The sequence below is a fragment of the Neoarius graeffei genome, chromosome 12, assembly GCF_027579695.1.
Source record: "Neoarius graeffei isolate fNeoGra1 chromosome 12, fNeoGra1.pri, whole genome shotgun sequence".
NCBI classification, from domain to species: Eukaryota; Metazoa; Chordata; class Actinopteri; order Siluriformes; family Ariidae; genus Neoarius; species Neoarius graeffei.
The window spans coordinates 12,896,405-12,912,190 of NC_083580.1; the positions used below are offsets into that span (position 1 = coordinate 12,896,405).

Sequence of the window (15,786 nt, forward strand, 5' to 3'; positions counted from 1 at the left end):
CCACATGTGTACAAGCACTCAAGTCTTATTAGACTCAGCTCAGACATTTTCTTTCTCTTGCATCTTGTCTGTCCATTACTGTGTGTGTAGTGCTAAAAAGGGTCAAGGTCAAGAAGGGGAAGAATGATCTCATCGGTGCTGAGGAGGGTGAGGAACACTTCACAGACATTTCATCAGTTGGTAAGGCTTGGAGTTATCTCACTACCATAAAGAATGATATGGATCACTAGCGTACACTTAATCATATTCAGATGACTGTTCTCTAAATGCATCTTTCTTTTAGATTGGTATCTAAAAAGGAATAAGTGGCAGCATGTTTGCTAGGTCATCATTCACATCATCAGAGCAACCATATCAAATATAATTGATAATTGGGCTTGAGAAGTATCGGAGATACTGTATTTTTTGTCACTTGTATTCTGATGGCACAGTGGGTAGTGTTGCGAATTACAGCTCCAGGTTCCTCGATTCGATGTTGACCTCGGCTTATTGCCTGTGAAGAATTTTGCGTGTTCCACCCTTGTAGGTTTCTTCCAAGGTCTCTGGTTTCCTTCCACCTCTAAAAACCATGCCAGCCGGTGGATTAGCCATGCTAAATTGCCCTTTGTGCAAATGTTTGTATGTGTGTGCACGATGCCCTATTATGTACTGGCAACCCATCCAGGGTGTATTCCACCCTCGCATCCAGTTTTCATGGGATAGGTTCCAGATCCACCTTGAACCCCATCACCAGGATTCCCACTTCTTAAAAGTGAATGTATTCTGACAATGGTGGTCCACGTGTCAGTTGCATACTGCTCCAGTTACTAAGACTGTATCATTTATTGTCTTACAGTAAGGTTAGTGCTAGGCTTGCAACTGCTGCAGCAGTTTTCATATCATAACTGTAAATAATATAAACTATCAACTTTATGAAGAGTCATTATAGCGGTTATACATTGGCATTATATAAGTGATGCTCAAGCTGTCACTAAAAATCACTGTGATACAAAATCTATTAAAAATAATTCCCATTTTGCTACATAAGAAAAAATATATATAACCGTTCAGTCTCCAGTCCAATGTCAGTCAAGGGTCTTTGATTAGAGATACTATATCCCTATTAGCTGTGTCAAGTACACCCAGAGTGGAGCCATGAGTGGGATTTACTGTGTGTTAGTCCTGCTGTGATGTAACACTTCAATTTTAAACCACTCGCTTCAGCTCAGGGCATTCTATCAAGGGCTCTGTGTCAGACTTAAGAGTCTGATGTAATTACTTCCACCTCCATATTTTAATTTTGTTTACTTTCGGGGGCGTCGTGGCTCAGGTGGATAAGGTGCCACACCATAAATCCGGGAGCCTGGGTTCGAGTCCGACCCGAGGTCATTTCCTGATCTCTCTCCTGCTCATTTCCTGTCTCTACACTGTCCTATCCAATAAAGGTGAAAAAAGCCCAAAAAATATCTTTAATTTTGTTTACTTTTTTTGCAAGGTCACTGGTCGGACTTGAACCATCTGAGGCCTTCACCTTGCGATTTCTGTTCAGACTTGGGCGACCTTCTAATTCTAGTTTTTCTTTATTTTTTATTAATTAAAAGATGCCTCATCTTAAAGTAATGATGGATGTCATTTCTCTTTACTTAGTTGAGCGGTACTTGACATAATATGGATCACTATAGTTGTGGAATAAGGCTATTTACTGTATTGTTATTATTTACTATTTATTGTTTGATCTCAAACACATGAAGAAGGCAAGAAATTGCACTAATTAACTTTTGACGAGGCACACCTGTTAATTGAAAAGCATTCCAGGTGACTACCTCATGAAGGTGGTTAAGATAATGCCAATAGTGTACAAAGCGTCATCAAGATAAATTGTGGATAATTTGAAGAATCTAAAATATGAAACACACACACACACACACATATATATATATATATATATATATATATATATATATATATATATATATTTTTTTTTTTTTTTTTTTACACCCAGAATTTTGCAGATATAAACAAAATTCATGTACGGGCCCCAGGGAGGTCCCTGGAGGGCACAACATCCACCCACTCCCTCCCTCAATGCCTTTCACGTTACATTTATCAACACAAACTCTCGACAGATCTTCATTAAACTTGGCATGTAGGTGCAGGAGATGGCCACAATTTGGCAGAACTCAGAAATTCCATATTTGGGCCCCAGGGGTCCCCGGTAGGCCCCTGGGTGATGGATGTTTGGATTTTTGTTTGCCTTGGGTTAACGTCACCATTTCTTGATGGGTCTTCACCAAATTTGACATGGAAGTCTGGGGGCAACTCAGAATTTTGCAAAACCCGGGCAACGCCAGGTAACCTGCTAGTATATGAAAGAGGGAGTGAGAGGAAGAGAAATGTGGTCTAGTATTATTAGCTCATTTGGCTGACAGGCGATGAGCTTATGCCATTATGTGTTGTCCGTTGTCCCATGTCACCCGGCGTCGCCCACATTTCATGAAAATCGCTTCTTCTCTCCCAATTTGTCACCAATTTTTATCCTTTTTGGCAGGAAGGTAGGTCTGCCTGGGGGTGCATATAGCTTCTACCCAGTTTCCACACAAATTGCTTCTTCTCCCTCAATTCTTCACTGATTTTGATTCTTTCTAACGTGAAGGTAGGGGTACCTAGGGTGCATATAACTTCTACCCAGATTTGCTTAATTACAATTATTAATGAAGTTATGGACTAATTAAGCCTTAATGAGCAGTTCAACAAAAATCGCTTCTTCTTGGTCAATTCCTCAGCGTTTTGGATTCTTTCTGGCAAAGAGGTACCGTAGGTATTCCTAGGATGTATATAGCTTCTATATATAGTTTATATATATTCTATATAGCTTACAATTTATTGCGCAAGGTGGCCCACTTTAGATCGTTCCTTCTGGACTAGATGGGGCCAGAGTGAGTTACGCCGTCATTGACGGTCTTGTTTAATATTTAGTCTGCTGTATTTAATAAAGCACTTTAAGTATTTGGATCTATTAATGTAAATGAATATTACTATTAATGCTTTCATGATTCCTGCATCTTTACTAACTCTTTTACATCCAGGGCCACCAATTTAGCATTGTCAGTCCATCTACCATCATGTTTTTGGGAGATGGGGGAAAAAAAAAAAACAAGAACCAGGAAGAAACCCACACAGATACAGGAACAGAAACTGAAAACTCAGAACTCAGGACTGAAATCTGAAAATCTGATCTGAAAATCTGAAGCAAACCATAAGAAATCCTACTGCAAATGGACATAACTATACAGTCTTCTCCACTCTCTCAGCAGCACCCCCTGGATCTCCTTTTGCCCGAGTCAGCCTGAAAAGCAGCAAGAATGATAGCTCTTCGTACTTCCGTCGCAAAGAGAAACGGGTGCGCTTCTTTATTCGCCGCATGGTAAAAGCCCAAAGCTTCTACTGGATTGTGTTGTGCATAGTGGGACTGAACACGCTATGTGTAGCCATCGTTCACCGCGAACAACCTCTGGGGCTCACCCAAGCACTGTGTACGTACTGCAACTTATTTCTAGTCCCAAAGAGCTGAACCTTGTGTTTCATCCTTATATTTTTATCATCCAAAAACAATGAAGCGTGAATTTCTGATGTATAACATCTGAACTAATGTAATGTCTTACATAAGGAATATAACACACCAGGGACATTATGTTATAGGAAAATAATCAACAACGTATTGGTACGATGAGACGTGACATAAAACAGAGTTACTATTCCCAGCCGGGAGTTGATTATTTTCCAGTGACAGCACATCTTAAAGTGTTTTTTTTTCTTATACCACAGTAATATTTCAACAATTAAAAAAAAATGATTTATTAAAGAATGGCATGCCATACTTTTTATACATTTATAGATGTGTAATGCTGTGAAATGTCCACAAATCAAATTAGTACCTCTTAAATCTTAAAATGTTAGTTCCTCATTGCCTTCTCTTTTTCCTCTCTTGTTAAGTTAACAATAATTTTTTTTAAAAATGGAGCTTGTAGCAGAGAAAACGCAAAACGCTAAATCATCCATCCTGAAGACTTTCCCACAGTGGAAAACTTCATCTCTTTACTCTGATTGTTACAAGACACTGACAGTGGAGACTCCTTCCCAAACTGTTCAATAAACTTCTCCTTCCAGAAAACGTCACATTTTTATTTGTTAAATAACAACACCTTTCTTAATTTGTTTGTTATTAGGCTCAGATTATGTGTAGCGCCATCCATACAGGCCCTTGTGAAGGTCCTTAGCTGTTACTATAGAAACAATAATGTATGAGAGCCGTGTTGTTATAGAAAATGAATCAACACCTTCAACAGTGCTGTAATATAAGTAAGGGATAATGTATCACAAGCCTGCTTATCACATAGCTACTTACGAAAGAAATAAAAAAAATGACACAAAATATTGATTTAAAGGTCCCATGGCATGGTGGTTTGTTGATGTTTTAAACGGGCTCGTGGAGGTTTCCGGATGTTATATCCGCAGCCTTTCTCGAAATGAACCCTCGGCATGTAGTTATAGCCTCCTGGGAGAAAGCCCCATTTCAGCGCTTTTCCCAGTGCGTCGTTTTGCTAATGAGAAGCAGGAGGCGGGGAAGGGTAGAGGGTGGGGGCGGGTCTTATCATTAATATTCATGACATGTAAACGTGTTACCTCTGATTGGCTAACAGCACTGTGACGCTACCTCCAGTGGGTCAGAACAAGCGGATGTGGGTGTCTTACTATGGCGAGAGAGAAGGAACAAACCGCGAAGGGAAAAATACCGCGCGTTGACATCATTAAGGTGCGACGCGAGGAAATAAAATAAATTCAACAAATGTTTGGGTTTTTACTGAACAAACAAACAAATAAAATGAACGAGTGACTTAAAAAAAGAATGTGGGTGTCTTTGTAAAAACTGTTTTGATTGGCTATTATAACAGAGCATGCTGCATGCTTTTTGGTTTTGTAGCGCAGAGTACCTGGCTAACTGCAGGAAGCAGTTAGCTGCACAGCTAATGTAGCCATTGCAAGGCTAACGTGGCACCGATTTTAAAACATGGCAAAACATAAGCTCATAAGTTACAGTCAATTTCCAGACTAAACTCAGTATAACAGAGCATGCTGCATGCTTTTTGGTTTTGTAGTGCAGAGTACCTGGCTAACTGCAGGAAGCGGTTAGCTGCACAGCTAATGTAGCCATTGCAAGGCTAACGCACCAATTTTAAAACACGGCAAAACGACTTAACAGTTATACACTTACTTGTTCGCTGTTTGTGGCTGATGCGGCAGGGATGCTTGGTACGGACCCAGGCTTCAGTGAGAGTTGATGTGCAAAACCTGCCCTGTACTGTCCCAAGTTGTGGAAACATTCATCAGGAAAATGCTTCCGACAAACATACACCGTCTTAGGTAGACTCGACAGCGTATTATTGGAGTAAATAAAATTAAGCCACTGCGTCTTCAGTGGCTCTCCTGTCGGCAGTAAAAACAGACTCTTTTCTGTGTTGTCACATCCATGTACAGTGCAACTTCCATGTTTGGTGGCAACTTTTGAGCTGGGCGGGCAATCCATACGGTGGGTGGGAATCCAGAGGGGGGGCGTGGGGATCATCTCCCTTGCTGACGTAGTAAAGGGAAGAGCTTATCAACACGCCGTTTTGACGCGCCATTCTCAAATGTTGGGCATAGTTTGGTTTACACATTATGAAATTTCTAGCCACTGGGGTGACTTAAGAAGGTCAGAGGAACTCATTTTAACATTAAAAAACCTCAGAAAGTGAAAATTTCATGCCATGGGACCTTTAATTGCTTCTGCCAATGCCATGGTCCATAGCTATACAGAAATAACAGACCATCGAATGCCATAATTGACCGATCAGAATCAAGTATTTACAACTAAATGAGCCATGTAATAAATGTTGGTAAACAATTTCATTTCAAATATATAACTATACAATATATTTCTTTCTTACACAACATAAGGACAAGTTATGTTAATGTAATTTCGTGTTACTGTGTTGTGTTTGTTAGACCTGACCGAGTTTGTGTTCCTGGGTCTGTTTCTATGTGAAATGACTCTGAAGATGTACGGCCTGGGGCCCAGGACCTACTTCCACTCCTCTTTCAACTGCTTTGACTTTGGGGTGAGTCACAGCTGGATGAATCAGAGAAGCATAGTGTCTTCATTTACTCAGCCATAAGCAGCCACTGTGATACTTGCAGTCATTTCACACTGCAGGAGGGACTTTCACATGCTGTGGCTATTCACTGTCAAATTTCGCTTCAGTATTTAGCATCTGTTATATTTGTAGCTCATTATTTCTGTATCCTCTGCTCTGCACAGGTCATCGTGGGGAGTATATTTGAGGTGGTGTGGGCAGCCATTCAACCAGGAGCCTCTTTCGGTATTAGCGTCTTGAGGGCTCTGCGCTTGCTGCGAATATTTAAAGTGACCAAGTATGTTGACCTACTACATAACTTTCAGACAGTTACTGTTAGTGAGACAGAAAATATTTTTGGCTGCTGTTATATTTAGCTACCTAGTATTGATGTACAGTCATAGATAGTGGCATTTTTAAAGATGGAAATGGTGAAGCGTCCTTAACTGAGAATGAAACTCACTTATAAGCTGTTTTGTAAGTAAATAATTAAACACAATGGGGAGTGCTGTTATAGGAAAATAATAAATGATGGGGTGGTGTAATCTCCAAAAGTGTTTTATTCTTCTCATACTACAGCAGTTATTACTTCTGTCAACTTTGTTGGAGGACGTTACAGCGTCCTCCACAATTATTGGCACCCCTCGTTAAGATATGTTCTTAGGCTTCTAATAAATTATTATTTTTTTAAAATAATATAGGACAACAATGCAAAAAAAGAGAAAAATCCAACCTTTAATTCAAGTGCATTTATTCAGTGGGAAAAAAAAATCCCACATTAAGAAATAATTCTTTTACGTGAAATCATGTATGCCACAATTATTGGCACTCCGATGTTAATACTTTGTACAACCCCCTTTTGCCAACAAGACAGCACTTAATCTTCTCCTATAACATTTCACAAGATGGGAGAATACAGAGAGAGGGATCTTCGACCATTCCTCTTTGCACAATCTCTCTAAATCATCCAGAGTCCTGGGTTCTCTCCTATGCACTCTCCTCTTCAGCTCACCCCACAGGTTTTCAATTGGGTTGAGGTCTGGGGACTGAGATGGCCATGGGAGGAGCTTGATTTTGTGTTTGGTGAACCATTTTTGTGTAGATTTGGCCACAGGTTTAGGGTCATTATCTTGCTGAAAGACCTAGTGACGACCCATCTTCAGCTTTCGGGCAGAGGCCACCAGATTTTGATTTAAAATGTCCTGGTATTTCAAAGAGTTCATGATGCCATGCACCCTAACAAGGTTCCCGGGGCCTTTGGAAAAGAAACAGGCCCACAGCATCACCAATCCTCCCCCATACTTCACAGTGGGCATGAGGTGCTTTTCCGCATACTCATCTTTTGTGTTTGTTGCCAGAAAGCTCTATATTGTTCTCATCTGACCAAAGCACACAGTCCCAGTTGAAGTCCCAGTACCGCTTAGCGAACTCCAGACATGTACGTTTATGCTTGTAAGTAAGAAAAGGCTTTTTCCAAACAGCTTGTTGGCATGTAGATAGCGCCTGATGGTTGTTATGGAGACTTTGTGATCCCAAGATGCTACTCTTTGATGCAATTTTCTAACAGTGAGCTTTGGAGAACTTTTTACTTCTCTTACCATCCTCCTCACTGTGCGTGGTGGCAAGATAAACTTGCATCCTCGTCCAGGCTTGTTTGCCACTGTTCCAGTTGTTGTAAACTTCTTGATGATTCCTCTGACTGTAGATATGGGCAGGTGTAGGCGAGTGGCTATTTTCTTGTAGCCGTTGCCTGACTTATGAAGGTCGACACACATCTGCCTTACTTGAATGGTGTGTTCTCTTGTCTTTCCCATGTTGAAGAGTGGATAAGAGAAATAGGCCTCTGTGTCACATCATATTTATACCCCAAGGGAACAGGATGTGATGAATTACCAATTAAAGGTTCCTAGATACTCTGATCAACTTTATAAACTACAGTAGAAATGACAGAAATGCTTCAATTACATTTATTTTCTAGGAATTGTTATGGGTGCCAATAATTGTGGAACAGGTGATTTTATGAAAAATAATTATGGCATGGTGGTGTAGTGGTTAGCACAGTCGCCTCACAGCAAGAAGGTTCTGGGTTTGAACCCAGCGGCCGGAGAGGGCCTTTTTGTGTGGAGTTTGCATGTTCTCCCCGTGTCTGCGTGGGTTTCCTCCGGGTGCTCCGGTTTCCCCCAAAGACATGCGGTTAAGTTAATATGGGGCGGCCTTGGGCTGAGGTGCCCTTGAGCGAGGCACCTAACTCCCAACTGCTCCCTGGGCGCTGTTAGCATGGCTGCTCACTACTCTGGGTATGTGTGTGTGCTCATTGCTCACGTGTGTGTGCATGTGTGTGTTCACTGTTTCAGATGGGTTAAATGCAGAGAGGAAATTTCACAAGTGTGTGATGAATAAAGTTGTGCTTTCTTTCTTTTCTTCTCTTTTCTTTTTTTTTAATTCACTTGAGTTAAGGGTTACATTTTTCTACAACTTTCAGTGTGAGATTATGCTTCTGCAATAAAAATTTAATTTATTGTAAGGCTTTTAACACATCTTAACCAGGGGTGCCAATAATTGTGGAGGGCACTGTATGTTTTCACTTCTGTTTGTTTGTTTGCTTGTCTCTCTGTTCCCGATGTAATTCAAAAAGTAGTGAACGGATTTTGATGAAATTTGGTGTAAAGGTGGGCCATGGGCCCAGGAACAATTGACGAGATTTTGATGCAAATCTGGATATATGCGTAGATACAGGATCCAGATATGTATGCGCAGGGTTCAAATTATGAATTCATCATTGTGGGGGTCTCTTTAAAAAAAAACAGGTGCACTTTCCTTGAGTGAGAGGCTACGTGGTTCGTTAGGCTATACTTGCATACACACAGAGTAGTTTTTTTCTTCTCATCTCATTATCTCTAGCCGCTTTATCCTGTTCTACAAGGTCGCAGGCAAGCTGGAGCCTATCCCAGCTGACTACGGGCGAAAGGCGGGGTACACCCTGGACAAGTCGCCAGGTCATCACAGGGCTGACACATAGACACAGACAACCATTCACACTCACATTCATACCTACGGTCAATTTAGAGTCACCAGTTAACCTAACCTGCATGTCTTTGGACTGTGGGGGAAACCGGAGCACCCGGAGGAAACCCACGTGGACAACATGCAAACTCCACACAGAAAGGCCCTCGCCGGCCACGGGGCTCGAACCCGGACCTTCTTGCTGTGAGGCGACAGCGCTAACCACTACACCACCGTGCCGCCCCAGTTTTTTTCTTGTTTTTATAAAAAATTTGTAACATATTGCTTTTGCTATTTTCCTATAGCCTACACTTTAAACAGAGGGACAATGCATTCTACTAGTAGAAAGTAAAAGCCATTCTCTTACCATCACGCAGACAAAATAAACCAGAGTGGTCTGTTATCAGCAGCCTGTGGTCGTAATCTTTTTCTTGAAAACTTAACCAACGACTGAAACCAAGATCAAGTGGTTCTTCTTCTGAAAGGATTAATGTTTGTGTGTGTCTTTTAACATTTGTAAGCTCTTAAAAGGATGGTTTGCGTACATAGTGGCGTGGTAGTGCTGCATTCACTAGAGTATGCATCTAACTGTCATGCGTTCCTTTGGAAAACATGTTTATTCCACTTATTATTATTATTATTATTATTTAAGGCTATTTGTCTATCTTTAACATAAATATTACTCAGTATATTGAAGGAAAATTAGCTTTATTTGTGATTAAAATTTAATGATGCTGCATTTTTAGAGACCCCCACAGATATATGATTTTTACTGCTTTCATGGGAGCCAGTTCTCACTCTGTGGGAGCTCAGTTCCCACTGACTTCTACGTAATTCGAACCATGTGTATGTGGATCCAGGATTTTTTTTTTTTGTGTGTGTGTGTTTTTCCTAATGTAACTCAAAATGATCTGAATGGATTTGGATGAAATTTGGTGCCCAGCTTTAGTATTGTTGATAATATGTAGCTTGGTGGAGGTATGCCCTCTACTGAGTGCCTTTCTAGTATTTTTATTTATTTAGAAAACAATATGTTCTACTTTTATCCATTTATTGTTATATTTAATGTTCTGGAATGTCAAAAAAAAAGTTAGTTCCTTGTCACTTATGTTATAGCAGCAATAAACACACACTCCTTCACTTTCCATTGAAGTTAATGATAGAGAAAATGCAGCTTGTTACCGGTATGTTACCTGGAAAGCAGAGAGCATAAAGTGCTCCATTCTGGAAAATTTCCTGTGGCAGAAAACTTATAGGAAGAGCTGGAGACTCCTTCCATAAATGCGAGAGAAAGTTTCACTAAATGAATGTGATTTTACTGTCCAAATGATAATGTATTAGACTGAGGGCATTAATATAAACTTGTGATTTGCATTACAGACAGCACCACTGTCAGAGCTGTACTGTTATAGAATCACGTTCTGCTGTATTATAATGGGAAATTAATATTCTTTGGTGATGTAAATTGTTCTTTATACACTATAAGAGCTGCATTTCTCCATAGGTATTGGAACTCTTTGAGGAATTTGGTGGTGTCTCTACTCAACTCAATGAAATCCATCATCAGCTTGCTATTCCTCCTCTTCCTCTTTATTGTGGTCTTTGCCTTGCTGGGCATGCAGCTCTTTGGAGGACAGTGAGTGGACACTTTACATATTTCTCAACCATTTTAGTTTTAATCTTTTAGCTATTTACAAGTGATACAGAATGCAATCCAAAAATACACAAGCCCAAAACATTTCCTAAAAATAGCTTTGTTTTTGTCTTGTTCTACCTACTGAGTACCATAACTTCCTTAATGAGCTTTTCAGTAAGACTCAAGTCTTCTCTGCAGCAGAAGGACAAATCTCTTTCAAACCCAGCCCACTTCCCATTTTTGAGAAGTCTCCTTCGGGAAGGTCGACTGTTTTTGTAGCTTTAAAGCTTTAATGATAGTTTGTCCACTGCATCCTGTCCTACCCTAGAGCTAAAGCGTATTTGCTGTGGCTGATATGAAAGTGACAGTGTCAACCAAAGGCACCATCTGTTCAGCAGGGCTTCCTTATCAATAACGACAGAGGCCCAGTTAACAACATGCATTTAATTGTCCAGTGCATTTGTGTAATGGTCTGGGTGATTGTCTTCTGTTCTATGTACCAGTTGTGGTGGCAGGTTGCCAATGAAGAGCTTTGATGGTTGAATTATGGAACAAAGAACATTCAGCCACTGTGAATGTTCACAAATATGAATGTCTGGAACACAAGCGATTGCTATAAGACTACCATCTAATATAAGAACCAGCAACTGGAGCTGCCAAACAATAAATCAGAAATTACCATCTCAAACTTTCTCACATCCATGTAATGTTCACATCATTTCTCTGTGCTTCTCCGATGCAATCCTGCCTCCAATCCTGTGTAACATCTGTAAGTGAGAAGAAACACCACGTCAGCACGGAGTTCGAGCTCCTTGCCCCAGGACTTGGACTGATTATACAATGTGTCTGTCTTTTTTTTCATGATGAGTGCATCACTAGATAGACTAGCGAGATACTGTATATTATTTATTTTCCGTGTAATAGATCTTGAGTCATTGTTCTACCATACCAAACCAATATTAACCTGATGCACTAAATAAAACTCTGACTCAAGACGTGTTTAAATATTTCTTACCTACAGAAGACACAAACATGGAAAACAAAAAGAAAGAGAAATTTCCTGATACACTGACTAATTATACCATTATCACTGATGGTACATTTAGTAAGATCCACTTAAAAACTGAAATTTACGCCATGCACCAAAACATGAACACAGCTGAGGTTTTGGAGTGGAGCTAATGAGAACTGGTGTGTAAACACTTACATCTTACAGTATGAGATGGAATAAGTGTGGGTAGAAATTGATTTAGGGCGGCATGGTGGTGTAGTGGTTAGCACTGTCACCTCACAGCAAGAAGGTTCTGGGTTCAAGCCCAGCGGCTGACAGGGGCCTTCTTGTGTGGCGTTTGCATGTTCTCCACGTGTCTGCGTGGGTTTCCTCCGGGTGCTCCGGTTTCCCCCGCAGTTCAAAGACATGCAGGTTAGGCTAATTGGTGGCTCTAAATTGACCGTAGGTGTGAATGTGAATGGTTGTTTGTCTCTATATGTCAGCCCTGCGATGATCTGGCAACTTGTCCAGAGTGTACCCCACTTCTTGCCCATAGTCAGCTAGGATAGGCTCCAGCTTGCCCATGACCCTGCACAGGATAAGCGGTTATGGATAATGGAGAAATTGATTTATTAGAATCTAGCTCATTCTGATATCTAGTGATTTGGTACTGGTGCAATCAATCTCAGTAAGAGTAAAAGAAATGTTTCACTCATAACACAGCAGACACTAGTTATTGAGCTGCTTGGAAAGTGTTGGAAAGCTTTGTCCATCATCTCATTTGCCTGTATTTGGTAAGTTATTAAGAGAAAAAGATCACATAATGCCTTTGAAATCTGAAGGTTAGATTAGTAGAGTAAGTCTGAGTTCTATCCAGGAGGTTTTTTTTTTTCTTCTTTTCCCTTCTTCACCTGAAATATATTTCTAGATGCTGATACCAAAGTGAGTAACCTACTTAGGGTTAATCAGTCAGGTATGTCCCTGAACCTTTTATTTTGCTCGGTCAAATAGTGGCCCTGAAATGACTGAAATGACTCATTCCTTGTAACATGAGTGAGTTGATTTTAAATGAAGTGCATTCGCTGACTGTTGGATCAAGTAGATTTGCAGGTTTTGTTTAACTTCAGCGAAGTGCTTCTGGAAAGCTGTACGCAAAGTAGGTTTGTGTTTTCAATGCATAGTCTTATTTGGCAGTTTGTTTGTTCTGTGAGCTTTGAAATATGAACCAGGGGAAAACAGTCATAACCCACTTCTATGAACTGAAGTTTGGCCATGAAATTAATTCGAAGCCCACTACAGCCACATTTGTTGCAGTTTTTTTCTTGAACAGATGATGAAAAATATTGTAGCACTGCGCTATTAGTAACTTTTGTTTTAGGAAGTTGATGCAAGTAGGACATGGTTGAATCGATTGAGTTTAGTCTTCAGTAGATTTGTCATTGACAATATGCTTTTTGATGATACAGTCTTCTGTGCAAGGATGTCCAAAAAACCTGCATCATTTTTTTTTTCAGGCAAACCTTTTGCTTGTTGTGGCCCAGGCCCTGGCTAATGCAATAAAACAGAAAAAAGAAAAAAGAAAAAAAAAACCTTCAACAGCCCTGTGTAGGCTACGTAACATATTGACAGTGATCAGTAAAACTGTAAGATAGATTGCAATCATTTAAATCCAAATATAGTATGAATGTATCTTTAACTTGTGAGTTACATTTTTGTGCACAGCCCTTCAGTGACTCAAGTTTTAAGTGTCCAGCCTCTGTACGATTAGACTGTGTGTGAACATTTTCTAATTTCCAGTTATCCTCTTTCTTTGTAAGATTTAATGCTATTTTCATTCTCATGACAGGTTTAATTTTGAGAACGAAACACCCACTACAAATTTTAACAACTTCCCTGCTGCCATAATGACCGTCTTCCAGGTATATGCCAAACACTTTATATTCCTTTTTGTAAACTCGTTCATTTTAGTTATATTTTTCAGTGTAATATAACCCCAATTCCAAAAAAGTTGGGACGCTGAGTAAAATGTAAATAAAAACAGAATGCAATGATTTGCAAATGCTTTTCAACCTACATTCAATTGAATACAATACAAAGACAAAATATTTAATGTTCAAACTGATAAACTTGATTGCTTTTTGTAAATATAAACTCATTCTGAATGTGATGCCTGCAACACGTTCTAAAAAAGTTAGGACAGGGGCATGTTTACCACTGTGTTGCATCACCTTTTCGTTTAACATCACTCAGTATGTATTTGGAAACTGAGGACACTAATTGTTGAAGTTTTGAAGGTGGAATTCTTTCCCATTCTTGCTTGATATACGACAGTTCAGGGTCTATGTTAATGTATTTTGCACTTCATAATGCACCATGCATTTTCACTAGGATGGAGGCAGGCCAGTTTAGCACCTGTACTCTTTTACTATGAAGCCACGCTGTTGTAACACATGCAGAATGTGGCTTGGCATCTGGGTGGCAGCATATGTTGCTCCAAAACCGGTATGTACCTTTCAGCAATCTGGATGGTCCTTTTCCTCTTTAGCCCGGAGGACACAACAGCCAAGATTTCCCAAAAACAATCTGAAATGTGAACTTGTCAGACCGCAGCACACTTTTCTAAATTGCATCAATCCATCTCAGATGAGTTCAGGCCCAGAAAATTTCTGAATATTGTTGATGTATGGCTTCAGCTTTGCATGGTAGACACAGCAACAAACTGTGTTAACCAACAACAGTTTTCCAAAGTGTTCCTGATCCCATGCAGTAATATCCTTTATACAGTCATGTCGGTTTTTAATGTAGTGCTGCCTGAGGGATCAAAGGTCACGGGTGTACAATGCTGGGTTTTGGCCTTCCCCCTCATATGCAAAGATTTCTCTGGATTCTCTGACTCTTGCAAGTGAGTCAGAGAATGATGCCTTGCAAGTGTACATTGAGAAATATTGTTCTTAAAGTGTTTGACTATTTTCACAAAGTTGTGAACCTTGCTCCATCCTTGCTTGTGAACGACTGAGCCTTTCCAATTACCAATTAACCCTTTTACCTGTAGAATGTTCCACACAGGTGTTTTTTGAGCATTCCACAACTTTCCCAATCTTTTGTTTCCCCTGTCCAAACTCTTTTGGAATGTGTTGCAGACATGAAATTCAGATTACATATATATTTAGAAAAAAAATAAAGTTTATCAGTTTGAACCTTAAATATCTTGTCTTTGTATTGGATTCAATTGAACATATAGTGAAAAGGATTTGCATTCTGTATTTATTTATGTTTCACACAGTGTCCCAATTTTTTCGGAATCGGGGTTGTAATTTACACTATCCACCTTTTAGTTTAATTAATTAAATGGGCGACATTGGTACGCTGTGTGTGTTTGTGGATGTGTGTATAGATTTTGACAGGAGAAGACTGGAATGCAGTGATGTATCATGGGATTGAGTCTCAGGGCGGTGTCCCATTTGGGATGTTCTCCTCTGTTTACTTTATCATTCTTACTCTCTTTGGAAACTGTATCCTCTTACCTATGAGCAAAACTGCTTTCACAGCAAATACTGTTTCTAATATGAGATCCATTTTAGGTTTAATAACTCATGCAGCATCGATGTAGATACGTCTTTAACCTGAGCTGAACCAGATACTCTTCTTAATGTGTTCTTGGCTATTGCTGTCGATAACCTTGCCAATGCTCAGGAGCTGACAAAGGTGGGTGGATTGATCAGATTGACTTCATTATTTTTAATCCTGCCTTCATTGTGTGGTATTTGCTATTGAAAAATGTCTGTGGTGGAGATGAGCTTTAATTATTTAGATTTGTTTGCTTGTTTGTCTTTTCAAGTCTTATCCATATATAAGTGCGATTGGCCTGTGCTGTGTTTACTAGGACGAGGAGGAGCAAGAGGAGGCAGCTAAGAAAAGCATAGCACTGCAGAAGGCTATGGAGGTGAAGGAGGTCAGCCCGATGTCAGCAGCTAACATTTCCATCGCAGCGTAAGTCCTCGTGCTTT

At 40.0% G+C, this 15,786-nt stretch overlaps 1 protein-coding gene across 15 annotated transcripts in view; it reads left to right on the top strand.

The window, feature by feature from the left end:
* The window catches only part of cacna1bb (calcium channel, voltage-dependent, N type, alpha 1B subunit, b), a 320,447-nt gene that overhangs the window by 186,455 nt on the left and 118,206 nt on the right, over positions 1 to 15,786 (top strand). For 7 of the 15 annotated variants that reach the window (XM_060935527.1, XM_060935526.1, XM_060935532.1 and 4 more), the window contains exons 9-17: positions 91 to 180; positions 3,291 to 3,512; positions 6,022 to 6,134; positions 6,335 to 6,447; positions 10,657 to 10,788; positions 13,626 to 13,698; positions 15,174 to 15,291; positions 15,417 to 15,484; positions 15,663 to 15,769. In XM_060935527.1, the coding sequence (XP_060791510.1) occupies positions 91 to 180; positions 3,291 to 3,512; positions 6,022 to 6,134; positions 6,335 to 6,447; positions 10,657 to 10,788; positions 13,626 to 13,698; positions 15,174 to 15,291; positions 15,417 to 15,484; positions 15,663 to 15,769 (1,036 nt within the window). The remainder of the gene's footprint in view (positions 1 to 90; positions 181 to 3,290; positions 3,513 to 6,021; positions 6,135 to 6,334; positions 6,448 to 10,656; positions 10,789 to 13,625; positions 13,699 to 15,173; positions 15,292 to 15,416; positions 15,485 to 15,662; positions 15,770 to 15,786) is intronic. The other 8 variants (XM_060935529.1, XM_060935535.1, XM_060935537.1 and 5 more) reach the window with 3 other exon arrangements.